The sequence below is a fragment of the Patiria miniata genome, unplaced genomic scaffold (genome assembly GCF_015706575.1).
Source record: "Patiria miniata isolate m_02_andy unplaced genomic scaffold, ASM1570657v1 HiC_scaffold_8, whole genome shotgun sequence".
In the NCBI taxonomy this organism is placed as follows: Eukaryota; Metazoa; Echinodermata; class Asteroidea; order Valvatida; family Asterinidae; genus Patiria; species Patiria miniata.
In genome coordinates this window covers 3,748,785-3,771,881 of record NW_024037075.1, presented here as the reverse complement: position 1 = coordinate 3,771,881, position 23,097 = coordinate 3,748,785, and the positions used below count along the sequence as shown (strand labels likewise).

Sequence of the window (23,097 nt, the reverse complement as noted above, 5' to 3'; positions counted from 1 at the left end):
GCTCTCTATATATAGTTGTGGCATTGACGTGACTATTAAATGCTACTAGTACCATCAGCAATTCCGTGCTGAGCTTTATATGGCTGCAACCAGTGTCCATCCATCATACCAGTGATCTACTGCACTGTGCAAAAGCTTGGTACATGGCTCCGTAGTCTGGTAATATCACGGTTCCTTAACTTCTTCACAAGAGGGATACTCTTCATTGGATGCATCTGATTTAAAATGTACTATCAACGATATCTTCAGGCATGTCCTCGGATTGGAATGGGTGTGGTTTTCGATTTCTTGTTTGTTATGATGGGCATACTAGGCACCGCAGCCATACCAAGGTCCTGTCCACCAGGCTGGGTGCATTATGGTCACTCATGCTACAAGGTGGACAGTCCAATCAAAGTTTCCTGGATCCAAGCCTTTGAGACTTGTCACAGTCTCTGTGCTCAGCTGTTTGTACCAAACTCTCTGGACGAAAAACAGTTTATCGGGAAACAGGTGCAGGCTCAAGAGTATTTCCACGACACTAAGGAAAATGGAGGGAAAATTTGGCTTGGTTGCACAGATACTGATAAGGGCGTTTGCACCGTTAGTGATGACCAGCAACTTCAAATCCTTGGCAACAGCTGACAATCACAAATGCCTTACGATGAGTGCTAATTCCTTGGAGTTAATTGAAAAGGACTGTTCTGACGTTAAATTAGGCACATGTGAGCGCAAACAGGATAGTCCGAAAGCTGTCCATTGCTTCGCTGCCACTGACCCAGATGATGACAAGGCCCTACCCTACTGTCTGCTTGACCACGCCTACATGGAAATCCCCATCCTGCACCCGATGCAGTGTTGCATTGCCTGCTACAAGGATCCTGATGACTGCCACTCCTTCAACCTGTCAGGGAAGATGTGCCAACTCAACAATGCCACTATCTCCCAGGTTGGTGATCGATTTCTGATCAAGTCCAAGAACTGTGTCTACTTTGATCTTGAGTGACATACCCTGCCAGTTATCAAAGCTCAGCCCTCAATGCCAAATGAAAAGGTCCGCGCATACGAAAACATTTCTGTAATAACCTGCAACAGCCTAGACGTCTTTGTTAACCTATAAATTCGTCTTGTCGATGGTCTAGTCTGCAGTGTTACGTATTTTGTATGAAATAGTGAAACTTTAAAATGCCGCCGGAGTATTACCAAGTTGGTGACATGGAAAACTCTTCTTCAACAGATACTTGTACTTTGTGCCAATCCTGAGAAACTTGCCGCTCGTAGAAAATCAGAGCCAATATGAAAACTAATCGCGAGTGCAGCAATGGTCGTCTTGCATGAAAGTCTTGCATGGAATGATTGTGCATTTAAGCCTGGGCCTCCGTTTTACGCGAAAATCACGCTGGTTAAATTTACACGGAGAAGGGAAATAAAATGGAGCTCAGACAAAACAAGTAGAAAGATATTTTTTACATACTGTACGATACGTAGTGGGGATAATATGATACAGGTAAAGTTTTCGAATGAGAGGTTGTGCATCATAGACAATTTCATACAATTGACATAAAATTGGCAACAAAATTTCTTTAGTCACATGTCATGTATACTCATTATCAAAATTTGGGCCAAACTGAATCAACACTGGCGATCTACAAAGTGCAATGCTAGGATTAGACAAACTAACTTAAGATGTAAAATGTGATTTAAATGTAGATGTGCAATACACCAAGTGATGTTTACAAGTTGCTTAGTAATTTTGATGTTTGGTATGTAAAGTTACATGTTGATTTATTGCTCTAAGATGTGGAAATATAAAGACTACTGACTCTTTGCACAAGTACCGTAGTACCCCCTCAACGGCTAAAACGTGTGAGTTGGGGAGGACCTCTGAGAGGCCCTCATGAATGCATTTCCGATGGCACCTGAAACACATGTGAAGACAACCCAAGGGCGGATCCAGAACACAATTTTTTGGGGGGCCAAAAAATTTTTTTTTTGGATTCTCCATGCTCTGTGGTGCGATCTGAGGCAATTTCTGACCACTCTAGCCAATGTTTTTTGAGGAAAAGATGGTGGTGTACTCATTGCCTGCCTTTATTTCGACGTCACATAAAAAAACCCAATTGGTTTCGTTTTTTGGGCGGGGGGGGGGGGGCATGGCCCCCTTTGCCCCCCCCCCCCCCCCCCCGGATCCGCCCTTGAGACACCCAGGTTCATGCAAATTCAGAATTAAGTCGTGTGTGTCACTCCCGTTTAAAGAGCTCTCGTGAATGGTGACGAAGTGTTATCTATACTGTTTCTGCATGAGTCCATATACAATTGTTTTAGGATAACAAATGTTTATACAAAGTATATCTTACAATCCCGGCCAAAAATGGTTGGGACACACTTCCTGAGCCTGCCACGGTCACCCACTCCCCCGCTCCATGTTGTTCTCTCCAGCTGATGGAGCACACACCGCGCAATGAGAGACAACATTGAACGGGGGCGGGCTGGGGGGTCGGGGGCCCAGCGAGATTTGGCCAGGATTGTAGATGTACAAGTACCCAGTAACTAATTCAAAATGTGGTAATATCAAAGATAAATGTGTAGGTATTTTAACGAACTTTTGTTTTTGAGATGTTGCGTTTTAGATCGAATACAGACGTTGCTTAGAAAGGCGGTATACAAGTAAGACAGTGTTGGTATTTTTAGGTGCATGTTTTAAAATATATGGTAAGTTAACACGTTCAAAAGATACAAATCGTCACCGTTTTCACGAGCCACATATGTCGATTTTGAAGAAAAAGTGTTTTCGAGATAATCGCAAAGGAAGTTTCTTATATTTTAAAACAGCAAAAAATACCACTTTGCAACAACTTTGTGAAGTAAGGAAACCATCACACTATTCTGTGTGAGCTGAATTTTTACATGAACCCAGTAATAAGACTTAATTCAGCAGTTAATTAGTGAAAATTAATTAGTAAAGATATGTGGCTCTTCGTGAAAACGCAAATTCAGGTTTCCGACATATTGGCCCTTTCTGTTCAATGTGTATTTCCATAGGCGCGCGTGAGTACGCGCGCGCAGCTGAAAAAGTAACAAAGATAATTATGTGGCTCTTCGTGAAAACGCAAATCTCATTTGACCTACTTTTACGTATTTCTGTGCAATGGGTTTTGTACGCGTTCAAAGGGCCAAAATGTATGTGGCTCTTCGTGAAAACGCAGAATTCATTTATAGAGATTTTGGCCCCTTGCAACATTAATGTAACTTGGAAATTAATGATGTTTTGCTTACAAAAACATGTCAAAATGGTTATTAAGTACATTGTTTTAAAGCAAAATATTGAAAAAAATCAAAATCGAAAAAATGGTAATTTTTGACATGTGGCTCTTCGTGAAAACGGTGACGAAATGCTTGCATATATATTGGCAAATAGGCCTATACATATCTGTGCGACATACAGTCACAATGTGTGTGTGTATGTAGTTATGAATTTTCATGATGTTGGTTTTATTAGATTACAGTATAACGTACATATATTTATATAATTATGTTTCTTAGTAATTTGATGTAGACAGCATTTATATGCAGTCACAATTATATATGTGATCAACTGAACAAACTTGAGTCCTTGATCCAACTGATTTTCTGATAAACATCATAGTACACATGTGAAACCCCATCGACAGGTTAAACAGGTATGATTTGAGCTTGATTAAATTGACACATTACCCAGGATCCTGACTGGAATATTTAGCTGCAGTGTTATACATGTATACAACTTAAATTATTTCCAAGTACGAAGAGTCTCATTGGAGGAAAATATACCCAGGAAATCAACAAAAAAAGAACAGACGGGCACAAGAATGTTTTTTTTTATTTAGTATTTTTCAAACATTGCAGTAGCCTATACTTATATTTTATAAGTAAAAAAGATTGATGTTAAGTAAAAAAGATTGAAAAATAAAGATTATTTTTAGGATACACTTTTCTTTTTTTTTAATAGGTTTTCCTGACCAATTTTGATAGGAAGTCGTTCAATTTTATTCCTGGTGTATCTAATGTCCAATGAAACTGAATTCTTAATTCAGCGTTAAAAATGAATAAACTTTTGTTGATCTTGGCCAGAAATTTTTTTTTTTAATTTATTTTGTGTGTGATGTGAAATTGAATATTGATGAAAATATTGTGGTAGGTTATGTGGTGTGCTTGGATGCCGCACGTAGCTTGTATCTTGTCTTGGTTATTTTCAGTTACTGAATTGATTGATGTATGAATTGTATTAGCGATACTGCGGTAGCTTATACTTTTATTAATACTCATACATGTACATGTACTAGAATATTACGAGACTTAAGTGTTTGCTGAAACACTGTTAAAGGGCCCATGCAGTGTATATTTATTTAATGAAATCATTCAAAAATGAACCTTTATGTCCCATTTATCCATTAGCCATTATCAAGGGTATTTTGGTGACTTTTTTATTTTTATGCTGACGTAAATTTCCACATTCATTAACAAAAGATGTAATGTCATTTCAGGCAGAAATCTCAGTGTTACAGCTATTTCAGCACCTAATTGCCAGAATGTTTGATATTTTGCTGTCGTAAATCTTCTGTTCTTTAGTGACTCGTTGTTGTGTCAGTAAATGGCATTGGGCCAGTGAGCAAACTTTTCTCACAACAAAATTCAATAAGCAAAATTTTGGTTCACAATTTGAACAGAAAATCCCTTAACTGAACATTGTCTTCTTGAAATGACATCACACTGCAGAGCCCTCAATTCTTGGGAAAAGCATAGACAATTTTGCATGTTTAAGGAAGTTCACTCTTCAATAAAATTAACCAAAAAGGGTTGCAAAATATTTTTCATACAGTTAAGGGGAGTAGAAAGTTGAACAACATGCTCGTCAGAAACATTCACTTCATTGACCCTTAAAAGTTGAAATACTTCGATGGACATGTTGTGGTGTGGATATTAGCGTGTACAAATTTTATTGCTAAATGTCTGAAAGTCAAACATACAAATGAAAACATTCTTTTGCAAAGTATTCAAATCATTTACATGTACATGTATAAGTCTAAAATTGTGCGATTTTTTAGTAAAGATGAAATAATTTATTCAATGCATTTTTATTTCCAAAACTGTGATGTAACGTGATATGATGCACAGTAGTTTAGATCAAATATATGATGAAAATATTGAGAAATGGATATAAGCTCACAGACGGACTATTTTCTTAATTATTTAGTTTTCACCTTACACACATTTGACTGTGTTGAGCATTAAAAGCATACAGCAACTGCCCTCAAACTTTTAGGCATAAAATGTTAGAACAATATAGCATAATCTGCCGGTTACAAATGTGTGTTAATAAAAGTGCATCCAAATTGAAATTGGAAACTGAATTGCTGGCACCATTTGAACAAAAACTAAGGCAACGTCTCAAAAGTCGGAACGTTCTTGTTCCGTATGGAACGTTCATTGGAACACCGGCGGGATGCAACACAAGTCCCCATTGTGCATTGTGACAGCAAAATATGTAGACTTTTCGGAGACAGGGACTTCTCAAACTTTCAGAAGCAGGCTCTCTCTTTTGGAAGGGAAAGACACGCCCAGTTTACTTCTTGCCAGCTTTCTTCTTTTTCTTCTTGTTCTTCTTTGATGCTCCTTTGGTAACACCACCTGTTAAAAAATATCACTTAAGTTATCAAGCTATAACATGGCTTTAAAGGTAGCGTCCATCATTTGTAATTAGTGCATTATGTTCGTTTGAAGCACAAAAGTGCTCAAAATCTAAAGAAGGGTGCTGAACAACTAACCTGATAAAATTTCTGCTCAGTGAATGCTGTATATTCTGAGAAAACAATAATCTAGGATCTCGATTATCTGCTCCACTTTGTTACCTGTTCTCATGTAAGAGTTCAAGTCTCCAGTCTAATCAAGTTATTGAACAATTTCAAACAAAGGTGTTTGGTACCTCTAGCATTTGTGCCGGTGTTTTTGGGCGGGAAAGTGGCAGGAATACGACCGGTAGCAATTTGCTCAGGCAGCATCATATTGGTGTCTAAGGGTAACCATGGTAACAGCTGAGGTGGGCAAGACTGTATCATGGGTCCTTGGGAGTAGCTCTGATGCAAATCAAAGAGTGACCTACAGAAATGAAAACGAGTTAATCACAAACACACATTGCAGGGTTCCAAATTACAATTCTGTAAAGCAAACACGTACCAGCACATCCTGGGGAGCTGTCATCAGCAAAAGATGTTTTTATTCCTAAAACTAAAGCATGTTAAGGCATACAATCTGACAACAGGTGCAAGACCTGAGGGCATCCCAGCATCATCTACTACTCAATGCACAAAGTCCATACTAAATTGAAAATTAAATTTGGCTCTGAGTTTTTGTACACATATTAATAATGAACAGGGTGGTCTGAATATTTCACATTTATTTGTCTTTAACTGTTTAGCTGGTGCCATAGAATTATAGCAGGAATGCTCCTTTTACCTTTTTTTACCAGAGGTCGCTGTCTGCAAGATACAGGCGTGCATGTCACCAGCAGAGTGGCATAGCAAGTAGTGTCCTTCAGGGAGACTACATGACAATACAATGAGGAATACATGTAAGTGAAGTAACATACATTGGTCAAGTTCTGTTAAAGCTGCTGCTGCTCCTGTAATATGGAGGTTGCAGCAGTGTTGTAGTAGAGTACTTTTGCCGAGTACCAAATACTGCCGAGTACCAAATACTGCCGAGTATTAAGTACTGCCGAGTACTTAGACTGCCGAGTACAATTCAAGTCCGAGTACTTTGCCAACCGAGTACTGCAAGTACACGTTTCAGAGTACAAGTACTTGCACTTCCGAGTACGAGTACGAGTACGAGTACGAGTACGAGTCCAAGTACTTGTACTTCCGAGTACGAGTACTTGTATTTCCGAGTACGAGTACAAGTCCGAGTACTTGTACTTCCAAGTACGAGTACAAGTACTACAAGACTGGCCTAGGCCCTGTCAGGCCCACTCTTGGCAAGCTGTTTTGCTTGTACCCCCCGCCCTTCCAGTATGAGATCGAGTACAAGTTCGACATGTCGAGTTCAAGTATTTTGCTGCCCTAGTACGAGTACTGGCTGTCAGTTCGAGTACAACTTTGACATTCGAGTACAAGTATGAGTACTCTAAAATGGTACTCGAGCAGCGAGTACCAAGTACGAGTACTACAACACTGGGTTGCATGTTAAAACAATGTCTTAATCATCCCATTCACAAAATATAGACAATGTATTAAATGAAACCTCTTAATGTAAAAAGCTTTCTTACGTGGTAAGTTTGTCAAGAATTTGAAACATCATCTTCATACAGCAAGACGGTCTGTGGGGAAATAAAATCCAGACACTTCTGAAACTATATTTACGTTTTGCGAAACCAAAATGGGGGTTTTATGTAAAAATCAAATTTTGATGCTCTTTTTACTTCTCACAGCAAAGCACATATAGAAATATCCAAACATTTTCAAATAAAAATTAGAGAAAGAGAAAGTCTTTTTATTTCCCAGTAAGAGAGTTCTTAGTAGCTATCGATTCATTGGCCATGTCCACTTACTGAAAGGATGGCTGTTCCCACAGTGCGCTGTTCATGTCAAACTGTTCAAGCTTCATAAGGTCAGAGGTCATGGCATTGACACGACCTGGAAATTGTCACAAGAAAAATTCAGATCCAAACTGCATAATTTGTAAAAACATTAATAACACTGGAAAAACTATTGTTTATGAAATTTAGAAAAACACTAACACTAACAATTAGTAACACTGAAAAAAACCTATTGTTTATGAAATTCAGAAAAAACAACCTACAGGGTGAGTCAAAAAAAGCGGAACCCAAACCCCCAAAATTATATTTCATCTTTAAAAAATATGTAGCACCAAAAATAAAAATGACTGGAAAGCCAATTTCATAAGCTACTTTTAGATGGTGACATTCTTTGAACAAATTGAGCAGTTTCAGTAATGTTTTCATCTAAAAGTAGCTTATGAAATTGGCTTTCCAGTCATTGTTTTTGGTGCTACACATCATTTTAATTATGAAATATATTTTTGGGGGTTTGGGTTCCCTTTTTTGACTCTCCCTGTAGCAAGGAAAGTTTGGGTTTTAATTATCACTACATCCAGTGATAGTGGTTTTGATCTGGTCAGAAAACTATGACTGATGCCTATTCTGAATATTTACCTTGTATGACCTTTGACCCTGGCTGTAGCAACAGACTCATCCACAACTTAGTGAGTTCACTAACACTGATCTGCTCATGGCCAAAGTGGGCTTGGTGCTCCATCTTGGGTACAATGGTCACAACTTGAGTCTGAGGAATGTGAACATCAGACAAACTAGTGGAGTGGCCCAGCTGAAAACAACCAAAGTAGCAATGACATATGCCTCAAAACCATGTATCATCACTTGTGATCTATCCATTAAACTGTTGCATAATCAAGGTTAATGGTTGTCTTGGAACAAAACAAGCAAGAGAGTTTTTGTGCTGCAAAATATGTCTGGATGAGAAGTAACTACATGTACTTTGAAATGTGTGACATGGAGTTTGACACCTCTATTGCGATGTCTCTATGACACAATCCAATTTTGACCATGAGATTGGATTACTGACTTATAATATTCATAATTTGCAGTAAACAAAGCCTTTACTGACCTTGTTTGGATAACCATCTGCATGGTTCAAAGTGATTGCATCAACATTACTCCTGACAACCAGTGAATGTCGGCCAAACCTCCACAAGCTGTAGTCAGCATTTCCTTCCGATGGTGTGCTGTAATCTGATGCCTTCTCCATATATCCATCCCCTTGCACATTCATGGTTCCAACGGCAGCACTGATTGGCGGCTGGGCAGGAGACTGGTTGACCACCTTGCCACTGTGTAACCGCTCCTGGAGTTTGAGAATGGAATCAATTGTAGACTCCACTCCAGACGTAGCCAGGCTTTGCTTCACAGGCTGGGTAGGTCTTCTGAGTGCAGGACTTCTCTTGGGGTTTCTGCTGTCCTGTTCGCTGGATTTGGTTGTGTCTTTTGCTGGTTTTCTGAGTACAGTTTGATTCCCTTCCGAGACAGGAAGATCAAGCACTGCTTGACCAGTTGAGAATTCTGAGGAGCAAACCTCATTAGTTAGTGACATTTTCCTGGTTGAAGGAAGATAGTGATCAAAGCACAACCTCCCGCTAGCTTTTTGCTCTTTGCTAAGAGTTTCTGCTCCAACAGCCATATGGTGGTCTTGATTTCCAGATCCAGCAGACTTTGATCTGAGATTGTATCTCAAGCAAGGTGCCTGCTTACTCTCAGGAGATGAGGAATCTACTACACTTCTGCTGGTCATTTTCTGCTTTTTAAGCTGCAGTGATTCAGGCTCTTGTGTCGGTGTTCTCTTTTCTGTTGAAGGGTTGGGTGGAGCAAGGCCTTTCTCATGAGGGGGAGGGGAGAGGGGCGAGTCTAGTATAGCCTCTCCCATGACCTCTTGAAGAGCGATGGCAGGTTTGCTTTTTCCCCCACCCACTGTGTCTTCAGCGACTGATTCAAGTACTTGCATGTCAGGTAGAGGTAGTTCAAGTGTCTTTTCCGATGAGTGGGGCAGAGCAGCATTGCAGCTGATGTCTGAGGGCTGATTCCTCTGGAGTCTACGGCTCCTCCTTGGGGTGGGAGCTTCCTTGGGTTCTACACCCTGAGGTACTTCTTGCCTTTTGGCTCTGGGTGTGTTTTTGACGGAAGTGTCAAGCTGATCATCTTCTAAACCAGTCATGCTTGGATCTTCTTCTTCACTATCCGTATTGTGTTTACCAACATCTTGCATTTCAGTGATCCCTTTTGTCACAGCTGATTGGTTGCTAGAAGTTTTCAGTGGGGAATCTGGGCCTGAGGACAGTGCAATGACTAATTCCCCTTCTGCTTCACTGCTGTCACTCGCCAATCCCAGCTCCCGACTTTCACACCGAGATCTCTGGCATGTTTCTCTCTGGTTACCCTGAGTTACAACATGTGAGCCACTTTGCTTTGCTTGATCAGTTAACTGCTCTTTTGCAGCATTCACTTCCTCTTCGTCACTTTCTCTTCTGAAACATTCTTCCATCCCCTCAGTAAACAGTTGTTCAGTTAGTGGTGCCAAGCTGTGTTTCATTTCTGGAGTCAGCTCTGATAAGGTAATAGACTCATTTGTTACTTCTGGCAAGCTTTGATCAGGATCATGTTTTGGTAGGCAAACCAAGTTTCCTTCAGTTGGCTTTGCTGAGCCAGTACTTGCAGTATTTATGTCCCACTGTTGAGAATGATTTGGACGGCTACCCTTTGTTTCAGTTTTGTTCTTCATTTGAGCGTCCTTCAACTTCCTGTGATGCGACTTCATAGGAGGCGACCCAAAAGTCTCCAGACTTGTCAAATCATGCTCCAAATAGTCATCATATTGGTTATCATCTTGCGAGGATGTCCCAAAATCCTGGTCAGTCAAGACCGCATTGTCTGGTGACTTCTGAACCTGTGAACCTTCCGTAACCAGGTCATGCAGTGCCACTTGGTGGAACGCCCGGCTGACATCGTGAGGAAAGCATGGATTTGTCAGTGGATCACTGATGAAAACAGTCTTCAATGTTGAGTCAGTGTCTGAAATACAAACAAAGTTGGCCAATTGTGATGGACACAAATTTTAAAAGGTACCGGTGTCTCCCAGCTTAACAACGCTAGATGCAAAGCCTTCGCAACCACAAGGCTTTGTAAGGGTGAACTGGTCTTATGGCATGATGAACAGAGGTGATTATTCTGAAGCACTTTTGGACTTTGGTATTAAGCCACTTAATCATGAAATTATTATTATTATTATTATTGCGTTTGTGAAGCATTACCTGACATGTTGGATGAACGAATCTGCACAGGAATGCGCCAGCTTTTGTCATAGTCAGGGGCATGGTTATCGGCGAGTGTTGGCAAGGCAGCCATTGCTATGACAATGTTTGCCTGGTACCTGGCAGCTAACCTCACAGCATTCTCATCAGTGCTAAGGTCCTGGAAAAATAAAATATACACGAGTATTTCTTCAACACTTTGTACCAATACTTTTGCCTAGGTGGCTTTAATGCGCACTGTAACACAATAGACTTTATTCACGAATTGGCTGAATGAAACTGAAAGCGAGGTAAACTCCTCATTTTGGAAGAACTTGCGAGTAGAAAGCATTGAAATGAAAGTCCAGTACAAATGTTTGCCAGTGACTGTTTTCTGCTGGTGGTTGGTGTTCATTCGGTAATAAACTCAGGGGATTAAAGTTTGACAAGGGGATTAAATCTAAGTTTAAGAGAGAGATAAAATCCTGGCATGGGCTCGGACAACATTCAGAATATGAGCTCTTTTTTGGATTTAGTCTTAAAAGAGGGATTTTCAGCATGATATGAAAGCTCCACAGTAGTTCTACGGTACCTTGTCCACATCACTACTAAATGGAAAGTTAAACAATTCTACCTTGCCTGTGTCCATTCCGATGCTGCTTCCCCTGCCTGTTGCTTGCTTGTGCTGACTGCATCTGTTGAACGCTGGTACCAGATTGTGATTGAGCTTGCCATCAAGGGTTGACGGCTCCACGACCTGTGGCTGTCCCTGATACCAGAGCACAAATACAAGGCAACATTGTTGATTGCAGGGACTGCGTAACTTGGAAAAAGCAAGGAATGTCTCAAGTTCTTGAAAATCATTCAGTTTTGGCATTTTTCCCAAGCAACCCTTATAATAGATTTTTTTTGTGAAAAAGGATTGAGAATGAGGCATCTGAACTCATTGGTGTGTGGGGAAAGTCAGGAAACAACAATGGACAGATAATTGAATACAAAGTACATGTACACTCAGCAGTTTAGTTGAACGGTGGCTACTTCAAAGAATGGAGGTTTTTCCAAAAATAAAAAACAATCTGGCAATGACCTTTTTTCACAAAATGTTGGTGAAAGAAGTCCTTGTAAAATGCTCTACCCAAAGAAAACATTGTCTTCATTATAAAAATTAACCAGCATGGCATATCCATTCTCAAATGTATCTTACCAATTGCAGCAGACGAGTCGAGAATGTCAGCACAGGGTCTGTGGGAAAGACGGCAGCTGGCACGATGCCAATAGTCTGGCATACACTGAAATACTGAGGCAGTTGCTTGACATATTGTTCCTGTAAATGCCACTGATTCTGAAAAATATATAAAAAAAAAAACACAACGTACATACGAATGGTCTTAAAGACACATGCCCCGCGCTCTTAAAACATTTTTTTTTCTCCTAAGTTCTAGCAACTTTTCAATTGGTAGGCCTATATTTTGTTTGATGAAAGATTTTGGGGTGTCTGCAACCCTCTGAATTCCATTTTGCACACTGAATTTCATTTTGCCATTAAAACAGGTATGATGTTTGGCATTAAACTGAGTAGTTCAACAATTGTACCACAATTTGCTCTGCTCTACTTACCATGGCATACTGCAGTGCTGCTGGGGGCAGATGTTCATAATCTTTGGGACTGCACCTGGCAACGTGTTCCGCAAACTTCATGAAATCCTGCTGCTCTTGCTGCACCAACATCTGCAATTTCTGAAATTACAAAAAAAATGAGGTATTAATATAAAAACAAAACTTGAACCACGACCCATATCCTTGTGCACATGCAGAGTTGAAATACTGAACTGGCATATTACCATCCCAGTATCTGGAGCAATGCATAGTCCTTGAAATTTGTTTTTTGAGTTTGTAGAGTTTGGGGATGAGTTCCTTACCCTAAGCTGTTGTTTGTCGGTGATATCCTCAGGGGTCATGGAGTATCTGGTCTGGTTGGGACGCCAGTGTCCATGCTTCTGTGAGAGCTCAATGTATCGCTGTTGCTGGCCATGGGTCATGCAGGAATGCCTATAGTGGGGAAATGGTTTCTAAATGATGAATTTTATCACCCTCATGTTTATTTCTAATTCATAAATAGTAAAACCAGCCAAGCACATGACAGCTGGAAAAACCGGAATTATGTGAGATTTAACCCAAAAAAAACGGAATTCCGGTTAAAACCCGAAAAGTGGCATCTCTGGGTATCAATTGAAAGTTTCCGAGACCAAACATTTCAGATTGTTTTTCCACCAAGAAATGTCCAAACAAGGATGATTATAAAAACTGCTTGTAGTTTCTTTTTTGTGCCAGGTGTATATGTTGGGCATTCATGCACATCTATGGTCATACATGTACATTCACCTTGGATAAGGAAACCCTGCCTTGGGACTCTTCAAATTCCAGACAATTTTTGGCGTCTTCTGATTGACATCCTGCTTTGGAGCATTGCATGATGACACTTCCTTGGCAGGCTGCACTGATAAAACCTCAATCTCTTGATTGTTCTCATTGTTGGGGACCTGTGATGTGTTTGGGACCTGCGATAACTTTCTACAGTAGATAATACATACACAAAATAAAATTTGACGGCCTGCAATGGACGCTGAGGAATTAACAGGTTAAGGAATTCGCTAATCAGGCTGCACACGGAGATAAAAAGTGTTGATTTTCTATAATGACCTTTTCTTAACCGGGGAGATGGTGCACCCTTTGATGGATGGATTGTAGGCTATGAACAGGTTGGCATCAAACTTGGGTTGGATTGTAAAATTCTCATAAGCCTCCTCGGTGAAGAAGGCTTCATCTGCCTCCAAGACAGATCCTTCACTTGCATCGCCAGCCATCACTCATATCTGCAAAACAATTTTAAATCTTTGCTCAATACTTTCAGTAATTGAACAGATAAGTCCACACAGGCAGGACCTTAGGATTTAAAATTGAATCAAATCCAAAAACTGAGGGTTTGTCTTGGAAAGTAAATTCACCACTGATAATGAAGTTAAACCAGTTAAAATTTCTGCAAAATTTTGACATTTAAGAACATGTAAATTGAGCACTTATCTACATGATCACTTGATCATACCTTCCTTTATTGGAAAGCTAGTAAGCTACACCATCCAATTTTGAAAATTCAACATCTCAATTCAATTTCAAGTAGGGCCTGGTTCCCTTGGGAGAGATAGCGACATAACTGTGCCTGGATAATACACCCAACCAAAAAAGGGAAGTCCCCCTCTAATACTTTTTTTACTGCGCACATCTTGCTCAAATTACGACTAATCAGTACAGTACAAAAACAGTGATAATGTGTACAACTTTATGCAATTTATGACAACGCAGTGGCTATCGGTACGGCAGCCGTTTTCCCATTTTCTATCGTTACGGTAGTATAAGCAACTTTTATAATAACATGATAAGAAAATATAAAATTAGAAGGAAAAAAGTGAATTTGAACTTTATGAAATTCGGACTTTATTTCCCTTTTAAAAAAAATCCTCCAAAGCCTCAGGTTAGAAAAGAAAAAAAATTCGAGTGCAAAACTGAGATGCGAACCCTCAACCTCGTGGTGCAAAATCCTACCCTCTATCGACTGAGCTGTCGCACTGCTCGCTAAAATGTGGGGAAACAAATAATTATATACCTGCGTGCGTATATCAAAAAAGTATCGTAGAGGGCGCTAAACAACGGCTGCCGTAACGATAGCCACTTCGTTATGACAAATGCTACCAAAAAAAAGTTGCACTTTTGTATACGTGCAAGGTGAGTGTGAACTAGGTACGGGTATACACGATACTAGGTACGGGTGCCGGATCTAGAGCATATAGAGAGAGCAGTATCGATCGTAACTGTTATGATGCATGCATGTTAAATCGCGCGCGGTCGACGGCATTTTTAGCTTCAGCACGTGTATCATTAGTAATAGTCAGGCTCCAAACTTAACCGCCGTAAATGGGGTCTATGTATAGGTTTGACGTCTGGGAATAAAACAGAAACATGATTTCAACCTCGTAGCAAATGCGCACGTCACGTAGATTTTATAAAAATAGATTTGGCGCTTGAGCGTTGGTTGTTACCATTTTGTTTTCTCCTGACCCTGTGTACGAGGTTGCAATCGGTTTTGCGCTTTCGTCATCCATATATGTAGGCTATGCCGAAGCAACTGCGGACGCTTTCTTGATCGCTTGTTTTCTGTGTTTCTGAAGAGTGTTTTGACAGCCTACAGGAGTTTACCACAAGAAATCAACTACTTTTTTGTAACTGCACGTACTTCGGGAACAAAATTCAGCGGCAGCAAAGAAAAATGAGTGACAAAGTCGAGGAGAAGAAACGGGTAATTTAACATTCCTATTCCTACCTCCATGACCTCCATGATCAAGTCTGGATGTGCGCTTTCTTGCAATTTGCGCAATCTCAAGAATGAGCGCGCATTCTTCAGAATGAGCACGCAATCTGAGGAATATGCCCTCATTCTTAAGATTGCGTGGGAATATTACCTGCGCAATTTATGAATTTGCGCAATCTTAACAAACACTGCACGGCATTGTTAAATTAAACATATTACTGGTAAAGAGGAAATAATCATATTCAAATTCAATTAAAGCTGTTATTATTGCTTTTTTCTGTCCCCCCATGGGAAGTTTTGTAATAATGGAGGACTGGGAACTAGTCTGGGAAGTGTTTTGTTTAGTCTAGACAAGCTACAAGTCCCTCACAGGAACACGTTATACGTTTTTGTTATCAGAATTCTTTCCACCAAACTATTACTACATGTATGTCTCTTATTATCTCCACTTACATTGTTATATCTTTTCCCTAGTGAATTTGCATTGCCACAGTATAATTATTTAAGTACGGCCCAAGAGTTCATCAGTGAACGAAGATGCAGCTAGACTCGCTAAGTGTAGCCGGTTCTTGGCATCGAAAAGATCGCTTCTCTTGTTGCGCATTCTTAAGAATGTACGCTCAATCTGGAAGATTTTTTTGTCGAAGATTGCGCAACTGGATCCTTGCGCAATCTTCGACAAAAAAAAAAATCTTAAAATTATTAAAAGTGTTTTAGTTTCTATATCATTTTGCAGGAATAACCATCTACATGTAACCCACTAAAACAAACCTCGTATGTGACATCTAAGGTTGTTTTTGTTTTTGTTTTTTTCCTGTTCATTTCCTCCCTCCCCACAGAGAAGCAAACACAAACGGTCCCGGCATACACGTTCCAGGTCACGTTCCCGGTCGCGGTCCCCTGCCTTGTCTGACCACACCCGGTCCCGGTCGCGCTCCCGTGGCCACTACCGGTCACGCTCTCGCAGCAGTTCATACTCCAGGTCACCGCGTCGCAGTAACCGCTCGCGATCGCGCTCCCGAGACCGGTACAACAGGCGATCCTACTCCAGGTCACCCATTCGAGGCTACCGCTCGCGCTCCAGGGATCGCTATAGGGGCAGGTCATATCGGGATAGGAGTCCACGACGATCCTACCGGTAGGTTTGAGGCATCATTTGATATTCCTCATCAACATGCTTACAAATGTATGCAAAAGCCTCATTAGCAATAACCCTGCCAGGCACAACAAATCACAATAGGTGTAAAAGTTATACTGGAATATTCAGTCGTACTAGTTGTGCATGATTTGATGGATTTGGATGAAACTTAGATCCTTGGGTGGGAATACACAATTAGTCTTTGGAACGTTGAGGGCAAAGGTCATGTTGGGTTATTAATATGCTTCAATTGTTTCTTGGTCTGCATAATATGGATTTTGATATCACTTGGATGGATTGATCCTTATGTGTGGGGTCATGATGCCTCTTCAAAAGTTGGAGGTCAAAGGCCATCGAGGGGTGATTTGAGATCGTTTAAAAGTGCACAAAATTTGAGTGGGTCATCATAAAGGCATGTTAACAGTTGCTCAGAGTAAGGCGGCACGTGCGATCCAAGGAGCTCCTTGTTTCTGTATGAAACCTCGAATCTCTGTCCCGTACTTTCAATGGATGATTTGATGTAGATGGGACTCAAACCCGTGACCTCCATCCTTCTGCAGACTTGAGCAGCGCAGATGTGTTCTTGGGTCTGTGCTCCACACAAGTAAAACTTTTCCTCACAAGCTCATAATAGTGCTTATGAAGGTACATCGTTGAAGTACAAAACCCAATATTTCAATTCACATTCACGAGTGCTTTTATGTGGTATTTTTACAGACGTGAACGCAGCACTTCTCCGTTGTCTGACAGGCGACGCCATGTTGGGAGCAGGGTAAGGGAACATATGTCATGTGACAGTCAGAATGAGTTTGAACGTCCCTCCCTTTTGTCTTCCAAAACCTTAATTTCTAACCCTTTGATCAGAGGCGTAGCCAGCTGGGGGGGGGGGGGAATATTAACCTACCCCCTCCCACCCAATATTTTGTAACGAGTGCCCTTTTTTCACCAGCACCCTTTTTTTACAAAGCGCAAAAGTCGGCAATTGTGCCGCCATTAAAAGCACCACTTATTGTCCCATTTGAATTTTTTATGCCGTGTTGATGGAATGGAATTCCTTGGCTTGGCTCAAATGTTGAGAATTACGTGCATCAACTTGATTTCTTCAATAATTTATTTTCATTCTCTCTCTAGGAGAACCCGACTGAGAACGATTGCATTGGAGTGTTTGGCCTGAGTTTGTATACCACAGAAACTGACTTGAGAGAGGTGTACACAGTGTATGGGCCGCTGGACCGATGTGAGGTTGTGTACGACCACAAGGTAGCACCACTAGTAGCATAATATACGAATATTGAGTGGCTCAGAGTGAATTAGGAGGAATATTATCGCAAGGTCAAATCTGGACTTTTCCTTCGCCTCGTGAACTGGAAAAGTCCAGATTTTACCGAGCATTAATATTCCTCCCATTTCACAATTTAAAGCCACTCAATATTTGTTTTATGTAACTGACATATAGATCCTTGTCATTTGATATATTTGAACTTTTATTTCAATACAAAATTGGTGAAAGATGTATTTCTCTTTTCCAAACTACTCCTTCACGAAAACGTTTGAACCGAACTCTGTAGCGCAAGATTTCAAGCTGTTTTTAATTGTTTTTTTATAATTGAGTACTTTTTGTTTTTCTTGCAGACTGGCAGATCCCGAGGTTTTGCATTTGTTACCTTCCATAATGTCGAGGATGCCAGAGACGTAAGTTTATTAATTAAAAATTATAAAATATAAAATTATGTCCGCTCTTTTCAAATCTTTAACGATAAATCGTTTGTGAATGTGTGACCTCAGGCTAAGGTTCGTACGGACGGGATGGAGATCGACGGCCGGCGTATCCGTGTGGATTTCTCCATCACCAAGCGAGCTCACACCCCAACACCAGGCATCTACATGGGCCAGCCAACATTGTAAGTTTCTTACTTATTCACAAGAAGTGTATGCTCCAGCATGTCGAAACTGCATCGTAATCTGGATAACGTGGACAAGATGTGCTCTCTGTGAGTTTATTGCCTAGGCAACCATGAGTCTCCCCCGGCACGAGACTGTTCAGAATTTTGAAGAGAAAACCATCACAAAAAAATATTGTGGCCGTGGTTAGTTGGTTTTCCTCTACTTTGTATTGCCAATCTGAATTGTTGAAATTGGGGTTTCACTCAGTACATGAGAAGTGGGAAGTCAAATCCAAGCATATCCTGGAACAATGTTGCAGTTATTGAACTGTAGTTTCCGCAGTGCTATGGCAAAAACGGCCTTGTCCCTTGAGTGTACAGTGATGACATTCTTGAGTTCAAATGTGGCTGAGTGTTGTATATAATCCATCAGGCGCAATAAATAATTGCGGTTTGCTGGATCTGTTCCAGTTCAAAAGACCTTTTGAAAAGTTTGCAATGAGCGCGTGTTTAGGCAAAATGCATTTAGTAGGCAAAATGTATTTCAAAAGTTACAAACGCAAAGCGAGGCTTAGCTAAACTACATTTGTAGTAGTTGCTTTTTATTTTTCTGGAAAATTCCAATAAATTCACGGGAAACCACAGGGAGCACATCTTGTAGCTAGGCGAACAACCGAAGACAATCTAACAGAACTTGGAAACTTCTTTTGATAGAATGAAGAAAATTTGATTTCTGTGAAGAAGACGCAGAAGAGTTGAAGAAAAGAAGAGAAGAATGTGTACAGTAAGTTTGTGGTGGTTGTATCAGGAGGCCAAGCCCACCCATGCAGGTAGTTGGAATGCAATCATTCCAGAATAAAAAAAAACTCACTGACTACTCGTGAGTAATGAACACTCAAGAGTTCCTCATTGATCAAGTGTCAGAGCCCCTGCAGCTAGCAAAATTTGTCAAATACCGATACAAATATACATCCATAAATAGACCTGTATCAGGTGATCTAGTTCTGAGAGTCACTGTTGATGAATATTCATATTTTGTGATTGTGTGACTAATGTGAACATTATGAATATTCATGGCAGGTAAGTGGCTTGCACTGTGTTTGGTAAGCCAAAGTAGAGTGTGGATTGCGCCCTTAGGTTTTGGCAGTTTTAAATTAGGCACGATTTTTTTTTTCCCAATAAAATCCGGAATCTACATTTACCTCACCTGTACTCTCTTGTAAGACTTTTAAGTTGTTTGTCCTGAAATTTCTTATTTCTTAACATCTTCCTCTGGATTCAATGAACTTGTCTTCATTCAGTTTTCAGTGTAGGTTCAGCACTGTTTTTAGTTTCTTTATGCAGGCTTTTCCTTGGTGTTTTGATAGCTCTGTAAACTTCTTGAAGTATTATAAGACAGAGCAGAAGCCCTTATCCCTCTCCAACTTTCTTTTTACCCCTCCGAGAACGTGAAATTTGGAATTACTTTTCTCTGTGAATCTGTCCTACTTCTTCTTGGAATTTCTGTTTAGTCACACATTTAGTATACTTGTAATAATCCTACATGTAGCTCTTCAATGTCCTCCACAATCCACAAGGGGGTTTGTGAGGGTATTGCAGGATTAGGTATAGTAACTGAACATACTGTTCGATGTCTCTTGAAAGTTTCAAGTATATGCCTTTGGTTCCCTTACAGTCAAGTCAAGTGGTGGATTTCAGAGGGTTCAGGAAGATTCCTGCCAAGTAGGGAGATGAGGGTTTTCATGACTAAATTCAGTGTTCACTTGGTCTTGAACTTGGATGAGTATAGTCACAATCAGAATTAGGTTGTTTCATTTCCTGTGTAGAATACATAATTGAGGTCAAAAGATCGTTTTTCGCATCGGGCAATATTCCTGGTTTTTGCATGACTCTGATAGATGCGGATGACAATCCTATCAATTCTAGCAGCTTCAGGTTGCAACATTCTTTCCCACTTTTGCCCATATCAGTTGGCACAAGTATTTTAAAACCATTTGAAGTAATCTTCCGTGGAGTATGAATAAACTTCAAACCCTTTACAAGTCCTTTGTGTGGTAAGCTCCGGGCAAGCAGTTGCATTCTGTCACACTCAACTCAAAGCCGCACATGCTCCGGTATGGTGCAGTGAAACTCTGTATTGCACGGTAAATAAACACTTCATAGATCTTCAAATTAGAAAATCTCAGTGGTTTTTGTAGATTATTTAATATTGCACTGACTGTTACATTTCCCAGTAGAAGCGTCAATGCTTGCCGGTACAGACTCTAATATGAATCATGTTGTCATTGGTGGACCTGGTACATGTGATACTTTTTCCTTTATTTTGACAGCCCGGAAAAGCGCAGGGACTTCCGTGATTTATCGCCCTACCGCTCCAGGGGACGGTCCTTCTCACGCTCCCGCTCACGGTCAGCGCACAGGTCACGCAAGAAGTCATGGACCAGATCCAGGTCACGATCCAGGTCATAAGGTCATCAAGGACCAGAGTGTAGAGGAAGGTAATGTTTGTTTTTGAAGAGTGCTATACTATCTATCGAAGAGTGTTATACTATAGGAACAAAGGAAAAGACAATAGCTTGTCCTCGGACATAATTGTAAAATACAACTGCGCACATGAGGTGTGTCTTGTCTACAGGGCACTCAGAAGAGATTGAAAAAAAGCCCCCTCTTGTTGCGCACGGACATTTCCCTTGCAACTTGTTCTTGTCAAAATTGGGCCAATGATACCAAACTAAATGCAGAAGGGTACCATCCAGAATCACAAGCATAGCTGGGTTTTTATTCGCGGAGCTTTGCACTCAGATCATGTGGTTCACCATTCAACTTTTACCATTTCCTACTACAGGTGGAGTTCCATGTCATAAGGAGTTTGCAGCGTGGCCGGGATGACTGCTTAGCCACTTCGTTCTTCAGAGCAGTCTTTTTTTCCCCTGCATACAACCAGTAAAACTAACTTTATTGTTTGTGCACGTGTAACACCCTTGTATATAGCGATTTAGTTGAAGAATCATACATTAAACTAATCACAGAGGAACGCAGTTTGGGGGAATAGACATTTTGGAATGTAATAACCAGTTGTTGAGGACCTGATTTAAAAAAAAAAAAAAATCAAAGTTTAGAAAATTCAAAGGAAGATTCATTCATTTGTAACTGTGTTTTTTTAGAGAAACATTCACTCGCAAAAGAAAAAAAACGTAGAACCGTGCTATACAGGCAAGCAACTTTTCCTCGGATCTGCTGATTTCCTCGTTTTTCACTTCACACTTATGCCATTAAAAATGGAAAAACACTGTATAAAGTCTTGTAAAAATTGAAATTGTTCTCTTTTTTTCTTAAATATAAGTTGCATGCCTGGCTATACATGTAGTTATCCCACAAAAATGACTTTGAGCAAGTGCCCTGTTCGTGATCACTTTTAGTGAAAATTTGGTGAGTGATATCTGAACAGAAAATAAAGTAGTTATTTGGCATTCATGTAAAGCTCACTTACTGCTGCTTATTGACAGAAAATGCTCTTTGTCACATATTCTCCGTCAACTTTCTTGTCTGTATTCTGCACCTCTTTTTTTATTTTGCGTGTGGCAAGTTTTTTTTGGCAAGGGTTTTGCACAGGGCTACTTTGAAAGTTTAGTTGTAGAGAGTTAAATTTTTTTTAATGTATTAAAGCCTCTTAATAATGTTCAGCGTCAATATGACTGAAATGATGTTTTTTGTTCAAACATTTAAAAAAATTTCCCATATATAGACAAACTCTTTTTAAGCCATGAAGTTGCATAGCGAAAAATGTTCATTGAGTTACGTGTTAAACATGTTTTGGCTCATACCTGCCTTTGTGAAGCAAAACTAGTCTGAATTGTGTGTTTGTTTGAAGAACTTTTGAAGCCTCTTACTGGTGATTTAAAAGGCACATCAGAACACACCTACTTTTGTTTGATGGCTGTTCATTATTTTCATTGTTTTGCATGTAGAAGCCCATAGAATGAGCCACATACATTTGAACCATTTACTAAAACTATTCAATCATCTTTTCAGACAACAAAGAAGTATACATGTAGGAAGGTTTGCTTTAGCACTGTTGGGAAAGTATCTCTTTTTGGCCTACATGTGGTTTATCTTTCTTTTGTCAACCGTAAAAAAAATCAAAACCTATAACATGTACTTCCACTACGTAAACCTTTGCAAATCTTTCTGGGTATGTTAAAATGTTGCCGTAAAAAAAATGTGTTCTAGTTTGCTTCTTATATCCATTTTTTTTTTCTTAGTTTGGATTAGTTTAAAACAATATTTTACTCTATTTCGTCATCTATTTTATATACAGGTATTATTAATTTCTTTGGAGAAAGTAACCTGAAGGTTTTTCTAAATTAAAGTGGTTTTTAATTGATTGAAATGCACCATACTAACGATATGTACACAGAAAAAAAATGCTCTTTGAGAAATATTAGAATGTACAAGTTGGTTAGATAAGAAATAATTGCTTGTTCAAACTTGTTACATTGTTTAGAAATAGTTCCTCTCTGCTTTTGTGTTCAGTAATATGCATGACTTTAGCAAGTAGAATTGTATCTGTATGGTAGTATTTGTATGTACATCACAGTTTTGTAGTTGATATTTCATCCAATTGATTGAGTTTGAAGAACATGTATACCTCAATGCTATTATTACAGATGATCACGCTATAAGAGTATTGTATTCGAGCATGGTCGTTAAATGTGAAGAAAAAAAATGCTGGTTTTTTAAAAATTAATCTACTAGCTGACCTGTATTTACCGAATATTGATGTAGTTATTATGCCTGTTGTGCTGCACTGATATGTGTTTGGATTGTTCATGATGTGACAATAAAGGAAACAGAAATTTACTGTGTTTACTTTTTGATGT

At 39.8% G+C, this 23,097-nt stretch overlaps 2 protein-coding genes across 3 annotated transcripts; one reads left to right on the top strand and one right to left on the bottom strand.

The window, feature by feature from the left end:
* Positions 1-4,424: 4,424 nt before the first annotated feature.
* LOC119719366 (little elongation complex subunit 2-like) lies at positions 4,425-14,765 on the bottom strand. Its single transcript, XM_038188794.1, has 15 exons — positions 14,581-14,765; positions 13,534-13,706; positions 13,216-13,404; positions 12,753-12,882; positions 12,451-12,570; positions 12,038-12,175; positions 11,468-11,602; positions 10,855-11,014; positions 8,661-10,615; positions 8,189-8,318; positions 7,565-7,649; positions 7,283-7,333; positions 6,472-6,558; positions 5,942-6,114; positions 4,425-5,646 (listed from the first exon to the last, which is right to left on the bottom strand). Exons 2-15 carry the CDS (start codon positions 13,695-13,697, stop codon positions 5,582-5,584), a joined length of 3,582 nt encoding a protein of 1,193 aa, XP_038044722.1. The 5' UTR covers positions 13,698-13,706; positions 14,581-14,765; the 3' UTR covers positions 4,425-5,581.
* Positions 14,766-14,852: 87 nt separating this feature from the next.
* LOC119719365 (transformer-2 protein homolog alpha-like) lies at positions 14,853-23,077 on the top strand. 2 transcript variants are annotated; one of them, XR_005269908.1, is made up of 9 exons: positions 14,853-15,184; positions 16,036-16,334; positions 17,052-17,106; positions 17,466-17,594; positions 17,967-18,026; positions 18,120-18,235; positions 18,932-19,001; positions 20,548-20,715; positions 21,063-23,077. XR_005269908.1 is itself a non-coding variant. In XM_038188793.1 (8 exons), the coding sequence occupies exons 1-7, from the start codon at positions 15,155-15,157 to the stop codon at positions 20,684-20,686; spliced, it is 828 nt and encodes a 275-aa protein (XP_038044721.1). In that variant the 5' UTR covers positions 14,855-15,154; the 3' UTR covers positions 20,687-20,715; positions 21,063-23,077. The 2 variants fall into 2 exon arrangements, 1 of the variants encoding a protein (XP_038044721.1); XM_038188793.1 differs by lacking the exon at positions 18,932-19,001 and having other exon boundaries at positions 14,855-15,184.
* The last annotated feature ends 20 nt before the right edge of the window (positions 23,078-23,097 follow it).

Bases quoted from the DNA above. Each gene is read 5' to 3' on its own strand.
- LOC119719366 (XM_038188794.1), bottom strand. From the start codon at position 13,697: ATGGCTGGCGATGCAAGTGAAGGATCTGTCTTGGAGGCAGATGAAGCC. The intron at 13,405-13,533 runs GTCATTATAGAA...TATCTACTGTAG, and splicing joins ATCTCCCCGGTTAAGAAAAG to AAAGTTATCGCAGGTCCCAA. The intron at 7,334-7,564 runs GTAAGTGGACAT...ATTTCCCCACAG, and splicing joins TGGGAACAGCCATCCTTTCA to ACCGTCTTGCTGTATGAAGA.
- LOC119719365 (XM_038188793.1), top strand. From the start codon at position 15,155: ATGAGTGACAAAGTCGAGGAGAAGAAACGG. The intron at 17,595-17,966 runs GTAGCACCACTA...TTTTTCTTGCAG, and splicing joins AGGTTGTGTACGACCACAAG to ACTGGCAGATCCCGAGGTTT. The intron at 18,027-18,119 runs GTAAGTTTATTA...GTGTGACCTCAG, and splicing joins ATGTCGAGGATGCCAGAGAC to GCTAAGGTTCGTACGGACGG.